At 40.0% G+C, this 20,525-nt stretch overlaps 1 protein-coding gene across 4 annotated transcripts in view; it reads left to right on the forward strand.

The window, feature by feature from the left end:
* Nucleotides 1-20,525, forward strand: part of SYNPR (synaptoporin) — a 300,598-nt gene that overhangs the window by 172,756 nt on the left and 107,317 nt on the right. For all 4 annotated transcript variants that reach the window (XM_019728362.2, XM_074313228.1, XM_019728363.2 and 1 more), the window contains one exon: nucleotides 3,089-3,213. In XM_019728362.2, coding sequence (XP_019583921.2) covers nucleotides 3,089-3,213 — 125 coding nt within the window. The remainder of the gene's footprint in view (nucleotides 1-3,088; nucleotides 3,214-20,525) is intronic.

The raw sequence follows: 20,525 nt of genomic DNA on the forward strand, positions 1-20,525 counted from the left end.
GCGTTACCACCTGGGGTGGGGTGGATGGACAGACTTCTGGAAGGGGAATCGGTGGGAGGATTTCCAAAGTCCCCTTCTATTCTACATTTCTCTATTACACCAAGAGAATTTTGATACCACCCTCCCCCCAAACGTGCTTCCAGTCCCCTCTCCCCACTCTGCCTTGATGTATTCTAATTACAGGACCAGGCCCTTGGCTGATTTATTCTGGCGGAGCTGATTTCATTCTCCCAATCATGGAATCAACCACCCCTATAATACATTATTCACTCAGCAAGATCTGACTCTTCCAGTGGTATACAGAAATTATCTGTTTAATCTGCACTTCATGATATTACTGCATTTGATATTGGTTACACAGTATGATTTCCCCTTAATCAGTGAGGACTGTGGAGAAAGGAGAACGTTAACCAGAATGCCCATAGATATCATATGTAACTCCTGTACAATGTCTCACATTTTCATGAGTATGGTTTGAATCATCTGATGCCTTCCTTCTGTGCATCTAACTAGTTAAATTCATAATTATCACTCCATCTTAATTTTATTACATGGTAGTATTAATAATACCTTATTGTACATAAAGCACTTTGAAATAAGATGAAAAGCCAAAGGCTGTTTCTTTGTAGCCATCAAGCACTGAAATTAACAAGGCCTGTCTTTATGCCTTCTACTTTAACTCACTACACTGTAAAGTTTCAAGGAATTCTTTTAAATGCCACTGTGTGAAGGCACTTGCTACTCTGCCACATCTTTCATATAGAAATAATAAGCTTCACATACACACACACACACACGCACACACACGCACACATATTCCATTGTTGTCAAAAGGAAATATGATCACATACGTTACCTGCTAGGCACAATACCTGCCCCTAGTAGGCACTTATAATGGCAACAGTGGACAAATCCTTCTCACCTTCACATGTAAAAGTGCTGATAATACACGTAGGGCTCTTGCCCAGAGAAGTGCACGTGCATAAATACCACACAAACCTCTGCATGAATTGGGAGGGGGCTGTTACACTCCATTTCATTTAATTATCTCATTGATTCAGGACGACACAGAGGATATCCATGTTTTACAGGGAAGTGCTCTCTGCACAGCCAGACAACAGGGTTTGGACTCCATTATATATTCCTTCTTCTGGAAGAAGTGGTACCAAAGGCGCTGTCATGACATGGTCCAAAGGGCAGAGATCTCCAGGACTGTATGATGAAAGCTAGATTTAAGCATTGAACAGTGAAAATCACTTCGTCTTTACTCCTAACAATACTCAGAGCTGACTGAAAGAGCATTGGTCATGAGAACCCAGCAAATCCACGCCTCAGGGGCAAAGATCAGGCTCCGTGCAGCTCTGGCCTTCTGGATGCACCATCCCCAGACTGCAGAGTGGGCTGGAGTACTTCTGAATGCCTCCTCAAGTCCCATCAGTGAGGCAAAGTAGGAAGAAAGGCAAACAAAGCAAAATTGATCAGTTTTTCTGGAGTGCTTCGATGTTGGTTCACTGAGGCTAATGGCTATACAGAGTTAGCTAAGGAGGAGTAAGTCTGAATTTCCTATTTTATGGCCTGGAACATCTCGCCAAGGAGCTCATCCACATCTATTTACAGTAATGACATTTGTTAACATTTGCCTGTTCTGTGCCAGGAGCTCTTCTAAGTGCTTTACACACATTCACACATGTAAATACATTTGCTTTTACTCTGTCTGCTATATTTTTTTGGTCAAGTTTTTTCATTTTTTAAACACTGGTTTTAAAACTAACAACTTAGAACTGCCACATACACTTTCCCTGTGGAGGTTTTATCATTAACCAGTCTTTTCCGGTTAAAGTTCAATAGCCAGTTGGGACAAACAGTTCAGAGGCTCTTCTTCCACCCCTGATGGAGTGAGGTGGCAGGTGGTATGAAGAATACTCATTTCAGCTTCTGAACCTTCTGAACAGACTTGGCGATGTTGCCAGCTCCAGCAGTCTCTGTCCACAGCAACTGTCTGCCTCATATTACAAACAGCAAAATGACCCAGACGACTTATTACAGTGCTGTTTTACGGAAGAGGAAACCAAGGCATGGGGAAATTAGGCAACTTTCCCAAGGTCACATTCTAGAGTCCGTGTACTTAATCCTTACACAATAACTCCTCTTGCTCTGCAAAGTGAGCTCGTGTTCCTAACAGGGACCCCAAGCTTCTTCAAGAAGCTGAATTCCAAAAGGAAAATAAACTAAGTGGGACGATTACAGCATGGGTTAGTGTTAAGTGCATTTGATTGCCTTTCTTTGGAAATGAAATTCTTTTGAATTTAGCCACACTAAGTGGACAAATTTGGCATTTTCTTCCTTGCCATTTTTGGCACTCTCCACCCTCCCAGATGTATCTTCTTCCCTGAAGACTTCTTTGAGTTTCTGCTTCTAGTTTTCAGTCCCTAATTCCCCCAGATCCATGTTCTGCACCAGGACAGTCCATGACATTAATTGGTCACCAGTTGACTTAGAAAGAGCAACTAATACAGAGATGTAACCACCCAGGGTGGTTTGAGGCTGAGATTGTGGGCTCTGAAGTAGCACCTTTTTGCTCCCTATCAACCCTTTAGCTCTAAAATTCTCCAATCATGCCTTTTTAATAATCTGTTTATTTCCAAAGACAAACATGTTTATTGCAGAAAAGTACAGATAAACAAAACAAGAAAGCAAGGAGACACCCCAAACTCTTCCCACCTGGACACACCCCTAACTAATCCCATGGCGCATGTAGCTTTCCAATTCCTCTGATGTGAAATTACATCTCTACCTTCTGAGGCATGACAGCTAGTTACACACTCAAACACAGATATTTTGTCGTTGCTTTTCATTTCTCTCCAAGCAAAATTACTCCAGTTTGCCAGACTATCTCTTTTCAGACACCAAGTCCCTATTCTCCACCATCATCCCGGCCTTCATCTTCCAGCCTGAACCAAATATGAGGCCACACCTCAGAAGACCTGTGACCTGTCTCAATCCAGACACTAAGCTCCTATCAATATATCTCATCAGATCAACATCCTTCTTATGGCCGCTTTCTCTTTTGTTGTTTTGTTCCCCACAGCTTTTTGCCATCTTTGCATTTGCAACATGCGGTGGCTATTCTGGAGGCCTGCGGCTGAGTGTGGACTGCGTCAACAAGACGGGCAGTAACCTCAGCATTGACATAGCGTTTGCCTACCCGTTCAGGTAAGGGATGGAGGTTTGTGCTCGCTAGCCTCACAGAGCAGGGCACTCTCTTCCTTCCATGGTTTCTCAAAAAAATAATGCGGTCTCCCAAGGATTTCTGGGTAAACAAAAAGAATTCTGCCTCAGACACAAAATACCCAAACAAGTAAAATTTCCACCTACCACCCCATCTGGGAGGACTTGTGAGTTGTACCTTAAAATCAGAAATGACTCTACTCTAAAAAAAATGCTACAAATGCCAGAGTATTAGGGGCTATCAATAGGGAGACCTCAGTTATACAATTCCTTACTCCTCATCCATAATTTCCCATTTTAAGGTCTCCCAAATTCTCTCTAGAATTAATGTCACCTCATATTGACTGCAATCTTGGTTGATAATGTGTTAATAATATTAATATCTAATATTGTGCCAAACACTGCACTTTCTGTTTACTTGTTTAATCTCATTTAGTCATCACAATGACCCTTTGAGAGAAGTAAAATTACCATCACCATTTACAAAAGAGGAAACCGAGGCCCAGATAGATTTGCTCACGTACCCTCGGCCAGTAAATGGCAGAGTCAGGGTTTGGGCCACCTGGCTTGAGCCCAGAGCTCAAATGTCTATTGTTAGATTTAAATTGTTTGAGATCATTCTTTCAATCTTTTTATAAATTCAGTCTGAAAGATGAAACCTTACTTTTGTCTTTGGCCTGTCTATGATGTGCTTCCCAGCGCTTGTCCCAAATTGAACATTTTGTGATTCTGATCCGCACTCAAAGTGGATCCATTGAATTCAAATTTGAGATAATAGGTTTCTTTAAAACACCCAATTTCTTGGCACCAAATAACTGGTGCAATTTTTTAAAACAACTTTCAACACAATGTTTGGCATCTTATTAATGTAAGAGGACCCTCTTGTTTACTTCAACTCAATAAACATGAGCCACCTTGTGCCAGACACACTGCTGGCTCTGAAACTACAAACAAAAGTAGGAATTGATGTCTACAAATCGCTCTTAAACAGGCAAGTGTAGTGCTTTGCAAAATTTTTCCCGTGGAGTCCTAAATATTTAATGTTTCTAAAAAGAAAGGATGGAAGAAAAGAAGGAGGGAGGGAGAGAGGGAGGGAGGGAGAATTCTGAAATTATATGATCAAATAAGTTTAAGAAAGACTTCTTGGTACCTTGCCCTTCTAATGAACACTTTGCATCACCAAGAGAAACGCAATGTTTCTCAAATATGTTTGGCCACAGAAACCCTTTCTCACTGAGCATCTCAGAGCATTTGTAAATCATGGAACACTTCCTCAGTATCCTGATCTAGTGAACTTCTCTTAGTCCAAACAAAAGTGCTTCAATTCACAGGCAATGAATCATAGGGAAGCAGCATTGATACTAAACAGTTTGTACTAAACAGTTTTTAAGAGTAGAGCTGATAAAAGTTGCAAAGACCTCCGCTCAAGTAGATACTCTCCTAACTAATAAGAGAACCCAAAGTTCAGATTAATTAATGAAGCAAATTAAAATAAATTAAGGAAACATTAAGCCTAGCATCCCTGGTTCGTTGGTAAGAAGAGCTTCCTATGCTGCTGGAAATGGAGGTAGGGGTGCTTGACAGTTCTGAGGTTCTGAATGAACTCTGCGGATGAACTCCAGAGAAGGTGAAGCCAATGCATGCTCACCGATCAACATGGAGCTTCTAGGGTGGGAGAGAAGAATTGCCAATGGCCGGCAGCAGGGGTGGGATGCTGAGTAACGTGATTCGTGACATTGTCAGGTCTGCACTGCCTTCTCCAATGACTTCCCACCAGGAGATGTGGTAGGAGCAGACGACTTGAAGGTCAGTCCCTTAAGTTATGAAGTGAAACAGGTCACTAAACATTGAGCACGGGTCTGCCTGTCTCTCAAACTGGAAGACAGTAATCAAGGGGCCTGTTGAGACAGTGCCTGGGTGGGGGTGCGATGGAAAGCAGGGTAATATTTAATTTCATGTAATCCTTGGCTAAGTATACAATTTGAAAAGACCCTTCAAGGAAACATGTTTCCAACACTGGGCTTCTTTATTTACTTCCCAAGAATATTACTGGCCCAATTAAAGGCAACTGAAGAAATTGGAAGAAAATGTTTATTGCCATCTATAAGTATAGTGGTCTGCTCATTTGACAGAATTTTACTTGGGTTCTGAAACACGGAGATCACCAATGTTTTTTCAGTAGCAGAACTTTTCTTCCAAACATTACCTTGCTCAGAAGCTCTGCATAGAAAACATATGAATTGCTGAGAAAGTTGAAACGGGAGGAAAGGAGCTTGAAGCATCCAGGTAGCCCTTCCCCGAACCTCTCCCTGCCACACATGTGCCATCCCCCAGCCCTGCTCTACAGCCCCTATAAAATCTCCTTAGAACCCTAGGTTTCCTAGAAGTAATTTAAAAACCACTGCCCTAGAAGAAAGCAAGAACATGTTTGCCACTCTGCTTACACATCTGCACAACATTTACCATCTACTATTAAGGAGCCTACTCAGCCATCCGAGTATCTTATACTTTTTTCCCATTAATTTCCATCTAGGAGGTATACTTACCATTCGAAACAGGCTCAGTTTTACTAGAGGTGCAATTTCAATTACACATAAAATGTTTTGCTATTATCTTCTTGGGGAAGCTTTCAATAGTAAGTAAACACATCTAGAGTTTATACAGATTATTTTGAAGTCATTTGTTTCAGAAGAAGTTGGGTTAGCAAGATACTCGTGATGTAAGTCATTAAAAAGCTATTTTTGCCCCAAACTTCACAATGCCAATGATTTGATCATAATCTTAGAAATAAAATAAGAACATTCAGCAGCTTATAACTATTCAGTTTGTTGCAAACTCAAGGAAGACAATAAATTCTAATGCCAAGTTGTTTGAATAAGAACAATTACAATAGTATCCCCTTATCCTCAGGGGATATGTTCCAAAACCCCCAGTAGATATATGAAACTATGGATGGTATATATACTATTCATATATACTAGTATATACTAGACCCTGTATGTTTTTTTTCTATATATACATACTTATGATAAAGTTTAATTTATAAATAAGGCACAGTAAGAGATTAACAATAATAGCTAATAATAAAATAGAACAATTATAACAATATACTGTTGAAAAAAGTTATGTGAATTGTACTTACCCTTCTTCTTGTGATGATGTAAGATGATAAAATGCCCACGTGATGAGATGAAGTGAGGTGAATGAAACATTATTAAGAAAATAGGGTCATTTGAACACAAGCACTGCGATCCGATGACAGCCAATCTAATAACCCAGTTGGCTATTAGTTCATGACTGACGGGCAGGCAGCTTCTACAACGGGGAGACATTGGACAAAGGGATGCATCACATCCCAGGCGGGACAGAGAACAATGGCATGAGATTTCGTCACACTGCTCAGAACAGCATGCAATTTAAAACTTATGAATTATTTAGTTCTGGAATTTTCCATTTAATATTTTCAGACCTCTACTGACCTCAGGTAACTGTGGAAAGCAAAACTTCAGATAAGGGGAGACTACTATAGTCTGTAAATGACAGATCAAAGGAAGCTACTTAACGTTTTTATCAGATTGTTACATGTGGGGTAATATCAATTTAGAAAATGCTAGGTAATTTTACAAAACATCCATGTACTACTTCTGGTAAACATGCCCAAGTGAGTAACTCCTTTATACCACCACATGTGCGTATCTTTGACTCATATCAGAAGGGATTTGCATTCAGTAATATATCATTTTACTATGGGACTAAAACATTTGTCATCTGAACTTCCTTTTGATTTGTGGTTGAAATGAATAAGTAATATTTAGCTGTTTTCTCATCTAATGTACTAATTTGGTAAAAAAACTTTTTGATAATTGAGAGGGGGTTCTGGATTCAAATATTTTTAGCACTTCCTTTGTACATTGAAGTATGAAATACAGTTTCTTATTTTAAGAAATTTAATATATTTGGAGAAAGCCTACTCAAAGAATGCCAACTAACAGTTTTCATTAATACATGATGTGTGAAAGATACAAAAGATAGAGGGGGTTAGAGAGTTCAGGGACTAAGGGAACAAAAGTTTTCCTGGCAAAGGTTAGTTTTAAAGGGTCACAGTGATGAATGAATGAATGAATGAATGAATGAATGAATGAATATGCAAATACTTATTGCAAGCCTGTAATGTGCCAAACACTGTGCTAGATATTTTTATGTATATTACATTATGTAATCATTACACCAACTCTGGGAAGGAGGTATTATATTCTCACAGAGAAAACTGAGCTGAGAGAAATTTAGTTAGCATCACATAGAAAACCAAATTCAAACTTCTGGATTTCATATATTCTACTAATTTGAATAAAAACAGAAGAAAGTCATGTTCACTCTATTTGAATCATGGTGAGTAGAGCAAGAAATTATGATGAAGAAAGGTGATAAAGTTGGAAAGGTGGTTTGGGGCAAGATTTTAGAAGATCTTGATTTTCCAAATGACTGAATAGGGAGGAGTTAAAGATTAGAAGAAGAGACTTATAGGAAAGCCGTTTTGAAGTGGAGAGTATAAATTTGGATTTCGTCATGCAGAGCTTGAGGTGTTTTCTGTCATGGAGTTTTATGCTGAACGCCATGTACGAAGAGAGAGGTGAAAGGAGCTCTAAGAGTCATTTTCATGCAAAGAAAAGTCCTGGAAGAAGAGCGGTCACCAAGGAGATGGAAGACCCAGAGCACAGTGCTCAGCTAAGGGGAATGCCCACACTTACGAAAAATGAGGCAGGAGAGGCGTGGCTGAGGGTGACTAAGAAAAGCCAAATGGAGAAGAGGTGGGGCAACCCGGAAAGTGTGGGCTTCACAGAAGGTACGAAAACTTCAAGCATGTCACCACTCAGTACTTCAAATAAGTGAAGGAGTGAAAACTAAGAAAAACCAGTTAATATAATTAATGGTGGTTATACAAGGACTTCTGTGAGATATTTCAGTGGAAAAGAAAACTTGCCAGGCTGTATGGGAAATAGAATTCGGCATATTTTCCCTCAGACAAGTAAAATGCAAAATTCTAAGGACTCTAACCATCTTACCTTAAGCCTGCATGAGATGATGTTTGTGGAGAAAGAGACCATGTTTGTTACTGAACTTCTTAAAGAGAAGATATTCATCTCTCAATTCTTGAAAGTAATCAGCTCATTTGATGATATGGTGATAAACTTGCCACCTTGACTAGATAATAAAGGTTTCCAGAGTGTAAAAATCTTAAATCATTTGAGAACAACTGAATATAGAGAATAACAGAAGATTAATAATGAAAAAGGTATTATTATGTCATTTCCATGTCTTGAGATTTCATCAGGATAAAAAATATTGTTTGTTGTCAATTTCAAGCATTCTTATAGATATGAGATTAATAGTCTCTGCTTTAGATAATTAGCAAGATTACCTTTAATTTATCCTAAAGAAATAACTAGAGATATAGAGAAAGAAGTGTGTACAAAGGGTATGTATTGCTGAATTATTTTAAATCTTGCAAAAGCAGAAATAACTTTTATGTCCAAAAATAGGGAATCAGTTAAACAAATTGTTTTATATCTATAAAATGAAACGCTGGGCAACAATTAGAAGTCATTTTATAAAATAACATTTAAAGATGTGTGAAGTGCTGCCAGCATTGTATTATGTAAGAAATCAAAATACAAGACTATGTGTATGTAGTGATTCTGATTCTGTTACTAGCCGGCCAAGGCAGATACTGCTGTGCTGCCCGTGCCTCCTAGTCAGCCCCTCCCCTCGTCATTCACGCCTACACCTTCTGCTCCACGCTCCTAGGACTATTAAAGGGCTTTCTCTAGCCACAGGAATTCGCCTGATCATTATGCATGGCAGGCCAGAAATGCTAGGAAGTTAATGTCTCTTGGAGCAGCCCTCATCCAGTGACAGAATATAAGTCGGAGGATAAATATTCCAACTTCCCACCCCTCATGGGGTACAACTCATGTGCCAAGTCGCTCTCCATACCATTTCCAGGTGTACCCAGGAGGATAACTCTGCCCTCAGGTGAAACCTGGTCATTAACACACCATTTGTTACCTTCTTTTCTTTTCCTGCCTCAATTCTCCACTACCCTGTTGGTATTTCCAGAGATGAATCCTCCAAAAACAAGTTGCTCTCAAATTTTGATCTCAGGGTCTGCTTCTGGGAAATTCAACCTAAGACACTAACATTGCTTGAATTACTAGCATTAAAGAAAATGGATGAATGAATGGGTGGATGGATGGGTGGAGAACTGGCTGGCTGAATAGATGATAGATAGATAGATAGATAGATAGATAGATAGATAGATAGATAGATAGATATCCCTATTTTCTCTCACTCTAATTCATGTTGTATAATGTTGCTCACGTGAAAATGAGCTTGGTTAGAAATCAATAGTTCCAGTTTAGAGTGTCTCCCCTTGTGTCTCATGTGTGAAGTCACAGTTGTTTTCCTCTATCCATTGTGTTGTAGCATGTATGGTAGGTCTTTTCCAGTTGATAGACTAGCATCTTCTTCAACCTCAATTGCAGATTTTCTGAAAATAGGTGATAACTCAGATTTTGGAGATATTCCATGGGGCCTCCAAAATGGATTTTGTGTAAAACAGACTCTGTATTTTAAGTCAGTCCATTCCAAATATATACTCCAAATTTTGTGATTAACCATACAGGTTTTCTCAAGGGATACTCAAATAACAAAAACTATCTCATATTTATAGAGATTAGTCATGATCATTGCCTAAAATGGTTAATTTATTTTTAGGTGGTGAGAGTATGAATGAATCAAATATTCATTTTATACTTGTCCACTTCTTCTTGATTTTCTACAATTATCTTTTAAGATTTTATACAGTTAATCTACTGAAGCAACAGCGTATACCTTGAACTTCAGAGACAAGCTGCACTGATTTAAATCCCCACTGTTATATTTACTAGTTGTGTGATGTTGAGAAATGTGCTTCCCACTTCTGTTCCTTATCTGTAAAGTAGACACAGTGTTACCTATTTCATAGTTGTGTTGTATTAAATAAGTCATATTTGCAAAAATACTTAAACCAAAGTCTGGCTTTCAATAAATTCTCTTTTAGTATACTATTTTTACTTTCAGAATCAAGAAAGGGTAGTTAAAATTAGAGAGCTAAAAAAGATAATTATTCTAGTTAAATAGCAAAATTGCTCTCAAGACAACAAAATAACCCCTTTATTATGTAATATTTAACTCAGAATGGGAGCTTCCCCGGTTTCCTCTCCGCTCCCCCCCCCCACCATCTCCCCAATCTGCTAACATTAAAAGGTGTGTACATATTTAACTGTCTCACATTTGCTAACTTGCTTTTAATTCTTATCTTTAATGCTTATTCAGGTTGCCCTTGGAGGTATTAATTCATATTATTATCAGACTTACTATATATTGTTTGTTTTTTGGTTTTGGTTTTTCTCATTAAACTAATGGGAGAATGAAACCCTCCCAAGTGAGGGGACAGGGAACGCTCAGTGTCACTAGCATGATCTTTCCGTGATTTTTTGGCATACGTGGGATGGGAGAACAAAATTCTGAGTCTCATCTTTGTTATCCTTGCCACAGAAAATTCAAAGATGGGTCTTCTGTATTGAGGGAAAGATGAGCTGGGGCTGCTTGGTTGGGAACTGTTGTGTGAAATTCTCCTCTTTACGACTCAAGCCACTTGCTCTGATTCCCCTCCTCCTGTTTGGAACGTGGGCACAAGTGGAGGTTGACGCCAAGAAAGCTGTGGAGTTTGGGCTATTACCTAGTAATGTTGGCTCTGTTGGGGCGAAAGGATTTTTCCCCTATGATCAACACCCTAGAGCAGTAATGATAAGCAATTTTTTAAATCATAAGGGCCAATTTGGGGAAAATAAAAATGTTAAGGGCTGCAGTTTTTTTTTTTATCTTGTGTTCAGGAAATGCTCCATTTGCAATTACATTGAAGCATTCATTATTGTTTCTCATTATGAAAAGATTTCATTCTTTTAAGCTAAAATTTCAGAAACTTTATAACTACAGTATCTCATTTTAATGTCGTGCCTTAAAATAAATTTTGTGTGTGATGAGACCTGGTGATTCTATGGGGTAGAGAGTTGGGGAGATTTGAAGGTGGTGTAGCCAAAGGGCTATGGCTTCACATCCGAGCCCTGCTACCTAGCCAATGAGCACATTATAACCTCCCTGGTTTTAGCTTTCCTTATTGTAAGAAGAAAATAACAGCACTCTCCTCAGTGTACGGTTGTGACCATTCGATTAAGTTGCATAAGTTAATTGCATAGCACAGAATCTGGCATACAACTAGTGTTCACTGAATTGTACTGTCCTTGTTGGTATTATTAATGTAACTTAGTGTAAGGAACTGGCACCAGAGTACAGCTATAGACCAAGGACAAAGACAGCCCTACTGGAGGTTCCTGCAGTGAAGAGAGGGAAGATCATTTGTAGGGAATGTCTGCAGAGAACACGAAAATTGTGGCAAAATGGCTTGCTGGCATGGAATGGGCTAAATGAAAAAATTAGGGAATGACAAATTAATCTACTTCACCCGCACTCCACTGTTCTCCACCCAACCTATATATCTGCTGGTTTGGAACACTTTTGCCACAATACTTCCCCAAAGGAAGAGTGATGGTGGCGAATTAGATAGGAGGAGTCTTCGTTCAGCTTCTCCTGGAAGCACACCCTGGGACGGACATTTGTCATTTCCTTGGCAGATGACCCCTGGAAGTCCCAGTTAGGCATGGGGAAGTGAGACAGGGAAGGGAAGAAGGCCAATAAAGAGTGGATTAATGGGAAAGGCACCACTGTGGGCAACTGGGGCAACTGAGACTTCTAGAAACAGGGTAACATGCTTCAAAGTCATTCTATTAGGCAGCTGATAAAGCTGGTATTTACCTACCAACTCCTATTGGCCACTGGTCAAGCTGCTTCTGTAGGTGTTAACTCCCTGGCACTACCTGCAGACCAGCCATTTGCTTGCATCCCAGGAAAGCCTTCGGGCAGAGATCTTGGATGCTTACACTAGAAAACCACCATTGTATCAAAAATGGTGAGTAGCAGAGAGATATGGGTGGTCAACTGGTGGCCTCTAGTACAATGGGGAGACTTTTTAATCATCTTTCCTAGATCTGTGGATGACTCCATATTGTATCACTTATTCATTCTCTCAGTAAATATTTATTGAGCACCTACAGTGTCCAAGGCCCTGAACTATATTAGCACTTGGTGTATATTTGTTGGTCAGGTGCACATGGCCCCTTTCTTTGTAAAATTTACAATCATATGGGGATAGGAGAAAGACAGTAAAGAAGTAGGCAAAGAATATTCACACACACACACACACACACACACACACACACACACACTCACACACACGTGGTAATTTCTAAGAAGAAGGTGAATACTGTTCAGAGATATAAAGGAAATGTTGGTGAGGGTGGTGAGGGTTAGAGCACACCTACTTATATAAAACATCCCCAGATGGGCCTCCCTGAGGAGATGGCATTTAAACCAGTCAAAGGGAAGAGGAAAGAATGTTCTAAGCAAAGGGGACAACATGGGCAATGCTGAGAGGACATTAAGAAGATAAAGGGAATAAGCAGGAGAAGCCGTCTGTTTTAGATCAGCTGGTTGGGGAAAAAAAATATTGCCGATGAAGTGACACTGTAGTGCAGACCTGCAAGAAATGAGAGCACCAGAGAGAGAGAGAGAGAGAGAGAGAGAGCCTCAGAGATGTCTAACTGGTGCATTCCAGGGAGAGGAAAGAGCAAGTGCAGAAGCCTGATGTCTGAGTTTGGGGATATTACCAGGTCATTGCCTGTACCAGTCAGGGGCCAGTCAGGGAAAGAGAACACATACCAGGTGGTTCAATTTTTAATTTTGTTTTAAATTAAAGTTTATTGGGGTGACAGTTGTTAGTAAAGTTACATAGATTTCAGGTGTACAATTCTGTATTACATCATCTATAAATCACATTGTGTGTTCACCACAGAGTCAGTTCTCCTTCCATCACAATATATTGGATCCCCTTTACCCTCGTCTACCACCCCCTCCCACCTTACCCTCTGGTAACCATTAAACTATTCTCTGTGTCTATGAGTTTCTGTTTCTCATTTGTTTGTCTTGGTCTTTTGTTGCTTTCAGTTTTATATACCACATATCAGTGAAATCATATGGTTCTCAGCTTTTTCTGTCTGACTTTTTTTGCTTAAATGATCGAAAAGAGGACCAAGAGGCAATCCAGAGATTAGCAACTGTAGGAAGTCACCACCACCCCTAAAGCTAGAGCAGGGGTTGGCTTACAAGTAAGGGCCTTGAGCCAAATTCAGCCAGCCCACTGCCTGCTTTTATATAGTTCACCAGCTAAGAATTTTGATGTGATTACATTTTAAATGCTATATAAGTACCTACAAAATATCCTCGGTTTTCTGTGCTGGCCCATAAAACCTAAAGTATTTACTATCTGGCCCTTAAAGAATATGTTTACTGACCCCTGGACAAGAGGCATAAAGGAGGAGGTGGTCTTATTAGAGCACGAAGTGGGGCCTGCATGGCAGAACCTGGGACCATGGAGAAAGGAGACGTCCAGTCGGAGCAGAAACCCAGGAAGACATGCAACTACTGCTGGAGGTGTGGCCCAACACAGGAAAAGAAAGAGGCGGAGAAATCCCCTGATTGTTCCTTCTCCTGCCCTTCAGTCTCCCCCAGAGCTTTCCATCGGGCAAACCTAACTAGCAGCGAGTTGTTGAGGAAATCGGGTCCCTGAGATACAGCAGAGCAGGAGAGCAGCAGGGCATGGAATTGAGAACAAACAAGCAATGACCAGCACAGAGTTCCTGTCTGAACCTCAGTTTCCTCATCTACAAAGTGAGAAAACTGCATTGAAGCTTTCCTAAGAGAAAAATGAGACCGCTAATTCTATGAAAATAGAAATATGTAGATTTCCTTTTCAGGGAAACAGTTGTTCTTCACCCTGACCAGGAACCCTGATTGTGCCTTAGCCACTGGTAACTTGAGAGAGAGCAGAAGGAAATGTACCAATTCGATGAAATTACTGTATACAAGTCTTTCTTTTGACCCCAGAGGGCTTGCTCTGATATTTGTTCTATTTAGGTAAAATCTGAACAGGCTTTTAAAGACCAGGATTGGGGCACTTACTGAAAATGATTGTAGGTTATGTATGCAAGGCTGTTGTTTCTGTTGAGCTCCCATAGGGAGGTGCCAAGAGGCTGAGATTAAATCAATGTCTGTTGAGTGAGCCTTTTATGTAGTTCTCGGTCACTTGTGTGCACTTTTACAGAGCAAGCCGTGGGGCATTATGGTATGCAAAGCCTCATTACCTGGGAGAAACTGTACAACCTAGAAGAAAGCAAACATTGCTTTTTTCACAGGTATAAAAAGTAGTCCTTTCTTACATCTACTTTCTTTTCTAAACTAGAATGGGGGAAGAGCGAGAGAGAGAAAGAGAGAGAGAGAGAGAGAGAGAGAGAGACTGAGTTGCCTAGAAGAGGAAAAAGGGTTCAGCTATAGTAATGGCTCAGGAATGTCAGAAGGAAACATCCCGCTCACATCTATATGGATGTCCTGTCCCTTGAAACTATTAGGTTCCTGCTCCATGGCCCCATTAACCTCCATCTCTGTTTCCTCCTCTTCCGGAACCAGAGAAATGTTGGAACATTCTTTTTGTCCCCTAGAGCCATCCAGCAGGTGGCCAGAAGTCACACAACATACTGTAGGAGGTCAAGCTGGTGTCAATTGAGTGGTGGAGACCTTGTTCCCTCTCCTTTCCCACCCTCTACTGGTCCCTGAGAGAATGGCATTTTGTCAGCCAGGAGATGAATCTAAATCTCTAGGGGTCACAGGGTCAGACAAAAAGACAAAAAGGAGGCAAGCTAGTGCTCAAGCTGCCTTGCTTGCCAGTTGCTTGACCATCAGAACTGAAAAGTCTCAGGGCCTGGGGATTCAAGAAGTAACAATTGGAAGGCTGGGATTCACATTCCTAATTCCCCTTCCAGGATCCAGCTTGGGAATTCAGAGGCCTGCGCATGAATCAGGACTTTAGACTCAACATGCCACTACCTGTATTTGTATCATGTAGAAAGCTTGTTAATGGAGATTCCATGATCCTACCCCAGACCTACCTGGTCAGCAGCGTTACTGACCTGGGGCCTAGGGTTGGCATTTACTAAAGTCCCCAAGTGATTCTTGGACACCCAGAAATTGGAGAACTGCTGACCTATGCAGAAATAGGGAGAGCTTCAATTTACAATTGTCTGATATTTTATGTTCTAACATTGATGGATTTTTAAAATGTATTTGGGATTATACTTTGGTTTAAGGAAATACTTGCCGTATTTATTACACTTAACATGGTAAAATAGAGAAAGAAAAGCCGTGACTACAAGTTCTGACAATTAAACTCACAAACTCATCCTAGAAAAAGGACATATCTCATTGCTGAATAGCACTATGGTCACCTTCTGAGTACTCCCCTTGGGAAGCTATGCACCGATGTCAGCACCTAGTCCACCCTTCAAAGCCATTTTGGAACTCTTTTTTTGGAATGGCCATCAGAGCTGTCATCGTATTACCCTTGATGTCCTGACTGTCATCAAAATGTCTTCCTTTCAATATTTCCTTTATCTTCAGGTAAAGAAAGAAGTCACTGGGGGCCAGATCAGGTGAGGAGGGAGGGTGTTCCAATACATTTATTTGTTTACTGGCTAAAAACTCCCTCACAGACAGTGCTATGTGAGCTGGTGCCTTGTCATGAGGCAAGAGCCATGAGTTTTTGGCGAAAAGTTCAAATCATCTAACTTTTTCATGCATCTTTTTCAGCACTTCCAAAGAGTAAACTTCATTAACTTTGTCCAGTTGGTACAAATTCATAATGAATAATCTCTCTGATATCAAAAAAGGTTAGGAACAATGTTGCGACAAGTTCGCTAACTTAATTATCAAATCTCGTAAGCAAATGGAGGTTTCTATTTTCTCTTATTCCCAAATTTTCTGTTGGGGCCTATATTACTCTCAGAACGAAAAACAATAAATAACAAAAAACAAATGGTAATTTAAATTTAGTAGTAAAGGGAAAACTGCAGCAATTGCACTTCCCCTGTCCATAATGTGCTTTTGAGCATGTCCCCCAAAAGGCAGAAGTGCTAGTTGCTGTTCCCCCTAGGCCAAGTGGCAATGAGGACAGAAATCAAAACATGGGATGAATCTGTTAATTCTTTCATTGTGAGTGACTGTGTGTGTGTGTGTGTGTGTGTGTGTGTGTGTGTAATGATTGGCAACTATTAGTATGGTCATTATCCCCTTATTGTCACAACAATGCTGTAACAGAGGCAGAGCCAAAGTATTTTTATTCCCCTTTTTACAGATCAGCACACAGAGACTTAAAATTTATTCAAGGTCACACAGCTAGTAAGTGCTGAACCTGGAAACCTATCTACATCTTCTGGCTTTCGTGGGGGTCCAGAAGTAGTTGTTTACTACCACCTCAAGCTCTTCTAAGGAGATGATGATGAAGATGATGACCATCAATGTCATTATCATAAAAATAAAAGCCACTATTTAGTGATAATTTTACCGTGTAAGAGGAATAGTACAAGGCAATCACACATATGATACCATAACATCCCTATGAGACAGCATCCCTATGAGGAAGGTCCTCTGAACTCCACTGGACAGGTGAGAAAACTAAGGCTAACTGAGGTTGAAATGACTTGCCGAAGTGCCTGCACCTGACAAGCGTCTTGCCTTGGCGTACCTGACAGACAGTGAGTACTCTTCACCAGCGCACTACAGAGAGCAGCAGGGATGTGTGTGAGCTGACAGATCCCCACAGTTGCAGAGGCTCCTTTCACCACTCCTAGATGGATCACTTCCTTCCCACAGATAGGCAAGCTGGGCAGGCAGGAGGGACTTAGGGGATGATTCTCAGGCACATCTGTCCCCGGGGACTCAGAATTACTGGCATTGAGTTTCTAGTTGACTTCCCAAGTCCAGGAAAAGACTGTGAAGGAAAAACCATTCCAGGCTAGAGCTGTAACTATCACCCTTTTTCCTTTTTGCAGCTAGCTGGAATTTGAAATAAATGAGCTGCTGCTGATATGGTTTGTAGAACTCTTTACTTTGTATTTTGAAAGATTCTCTACCAAAGTAGCAGCTGTCACTTGGAGGCTGAGTGCTAAGGAGTCATATAAATGACAGGGTTTTCTAAGAATAAAGTTCTGCCAAAGGGTTTAGTGTATGGCAGATTCTCCTTTTCCTGGAAAAGGGGGAGGAGATTGCGGAGGGAAGCAGGAGTTGAGGAGTTGAGAGGTCCCAGATGATTAACAGGGGACTTGAACATCTTTGATTATAATGAAGGAACTTTAGTTAGAACGCTCCTTAAATTTAGCACTGAGATATCAGAAATAAGTGGAAGGTGCGGAGAACCACTTTCCCTAATTGCAGAGTTGGGACTTGTTCTGAGACGTACTCGATTAGCTCTTGGACTCTTTAGAAACTAACTGAGAATTATCCTTAACAGCCTCTACATTTGTGTTTTATTTTAGCATACTTACCAAGGGTTACGTTTCCATTGTTTCTTCCACCATCTTACATCCCATCGTTGAAAACAGTTACACTGTCTGTTATTTTTAACCACATTTTAAAATACATTTTTATTAGAAAAAGGAACACTTTTTTTGTCCTTGTTCTAAAACTCCCAGTATATGGAAATGAGTATAGTAAAAAATATCAGAATCCCCCTTAACATATTTTCTCAGAGATAAAATCACTATCAAAAGTTTTAATGTTTATCATTTCAGACTTTTTCTTTGCATGTACTCATTTTTTAAGCAAACTGATTCTGGTGTAAATAGTATTTTGCAAATTAATCTTATTTTTACAAAATTGTAACTATCTTTCCGTGTGAGCCTTAATGGACACACCACATTTTTTTTGGCCTCGTAGCTATACCATAATTTATTAAGGCAATCACCTATTGATGGACATTTAGGTTGTTTCAATTCTTCACTGTTACAAACAATGCTACAATTAACATTGTTTCATAACTTCATTTGTAAGGTAAATTCCTGGGGCAAAAGGTGTATATGTAAGCCTTAAATTTTTATATATTTTGTCAAATTCCTCTATAGAAAACAATTTATATGCCCACCAAGAGGATATGAAGGTGCCTATTCCTCCATATTTTCCCCAATATGGAATACTATAAATGTACTTATTTGATTATTAGTGAGGACGAACATGTTGTCATATAATTACTAGACATTTATATTCCTGGCAACAAACTTTGAGGAACAGCGGGTTCATTTTTCTTTATGTGTCATCCTTGGCATACGTACCTATCGCTTCCTCCCACCAGCAGCCCCCCCCCCCAGTTGCTTTATTAAATCAGCATTATTCAAGGAACTCCTGTGAGATTTACTAATTGATGCAACAAACATTCAGTGTGGTGCCAGCCACTGTGCCCGGCAATGACAGAAATTTAAAAATGAAAAGAGCATACGTTCTCTTTTCATGGAGCACAGTCTCTTAAAAGAATATTTGACATTGATGAAATTGAGACACAGAGAGGTCTCATGGCTAATACAGAACCCACAACAAGTCCTCAGTTATGCAGGAATTTACACTAGTGTCCCTGAAATCCTTACCTAATATGACTATCACACAGGGTCACAGTGCAGATAATTAGAATGAAGACCTATTAATCTTCACTAATGAAAAGGTGGCCTATAACAAACTGCCTAAATTAACAAATGAATATTTATACAGTGTGATAGTGTGTTGAAGAATTCGCATATGCAATTAATTTACATGATGGTGCTCATGTTAGCAAGCCCTTGTTAAATGTTGTCATTGAAAACAGTCTGCCCATAGTGTTTGCAAAGAGAACGCATTTGCCAACCCCTGTTCCCTCAGATACAAAATATCCTGAAAGAGTTTGTCTTTGGGTTAATTTTCAAGAATGTATCCTTATTTATTTCTATGTTTAGTTTATTCCTTGCCCAAATGAGAAAGAACAGCTTTCTCCCATTTTTTCACAAGTCGCCACAGGCAATTGTTAAGAGTAAGTGCTACTGATGATGCGGTCATCTTAGACTGACATGAACTTCACCATTTCCAAACCTGAAATTTCTGCTCTAATTACCATGATCTTTAGAGATGGAATTTGGTCCCTCTGCAGGGTAAATGTTCTCTAAAGAATGAAAAGTTTAATGTTTCCTTTATGCAGATTTAAAAAAAAGTAAAACATAAATATCCCATATTGGAACAAACAGTGCCATAGAAGAAAAGGAATGTAAATGCCTTATGTTGTACAAGACTAAATGAAAATGTAATGTGAATTACTTTCTAGCTCAGGCTCCTCACTACTGCCCAGATGACTGTGTTTCTATATTTTTAAAAATCACTTCAATTTTCAACTAAATGCCTCCAGCCAAATAAACAGTGTCTCTAGCATTTTTTATAATGCTTTCTGGAAGAGAAATACAAACAGTGTGAAAAAAAGCAAAACACACTTAACTCTTTTTTCAGTCTCACTGTATATTACCAGGAGTCCTCAGAGACTTGTTGAACTTTTCTACTTATCCATTTACTCATTTGATCAGTAAATGTGTGCCAAACATGCAACCAGATGAGTACAGGGTGCTTTGCCCTCTGCTACAGATCTAGCCCATACTCACATGTTTGCGTCTTAGGAGCCCTGCCCATCTTAACTAATTGGACCATTTAAATCATTACTTGGTCAACAATCTATGAATGTTGCTGGAACAAAGAAAGAGTCATTCATTCACTTAGCACGTTTTTTGAATGGTTACTCTGTGCGAGGATCTGTTCTTTGTGCTGGAGATCCAGTGGAGGACAAGTTACATTGGGTCATCCTTCTTCTTTGGAGCTTAACATGGCCATGCGGGGAAGGCACAGATAAAAGAAAGAAGCAAACAAGCAAAGACCAAGATCGTGCCAGAGAACAACAGATGCAATGACAAAAATTAAACAGTGATGTGGGAAGGGGTGGGCAAGGAAGACCTTCTTAGGAAGGGACATTTGAGCTGAGACCTGAGTGACAAGTAAGATGAACCATGTGATGATCTGGAAAGAGATTTGTGCAGATAGACCAGCAGGTGAAAAGGTGGGAGGAGACCTGCTGCAGTAAAGGAGGAGATAAAAGAGCAGCGCAGCAAGAACACAGGATAAGGAGAAGAGTGGTTCTGCAGTGAGGCAGGCAGAGACCAATATCAGACAGGGCCTCGTGAGCCCATATAAGA

This window comes from Rhinolophus sinicus, linkage group LG10, assembly GCF_036562045.2.
Source record: "Rhinolophus sinicus isolate RSC01 linkage group LG10, ASM3656204v1, whole genome shotgun sequence".
Taxonomy (NCBI): domain Eukaryota; kingdom Metazoa; phylum Chordata; class Mammalia; order Chiroptera; family Rhinolophidae; genus Rhinolophus; species Rhinolophus sinicus.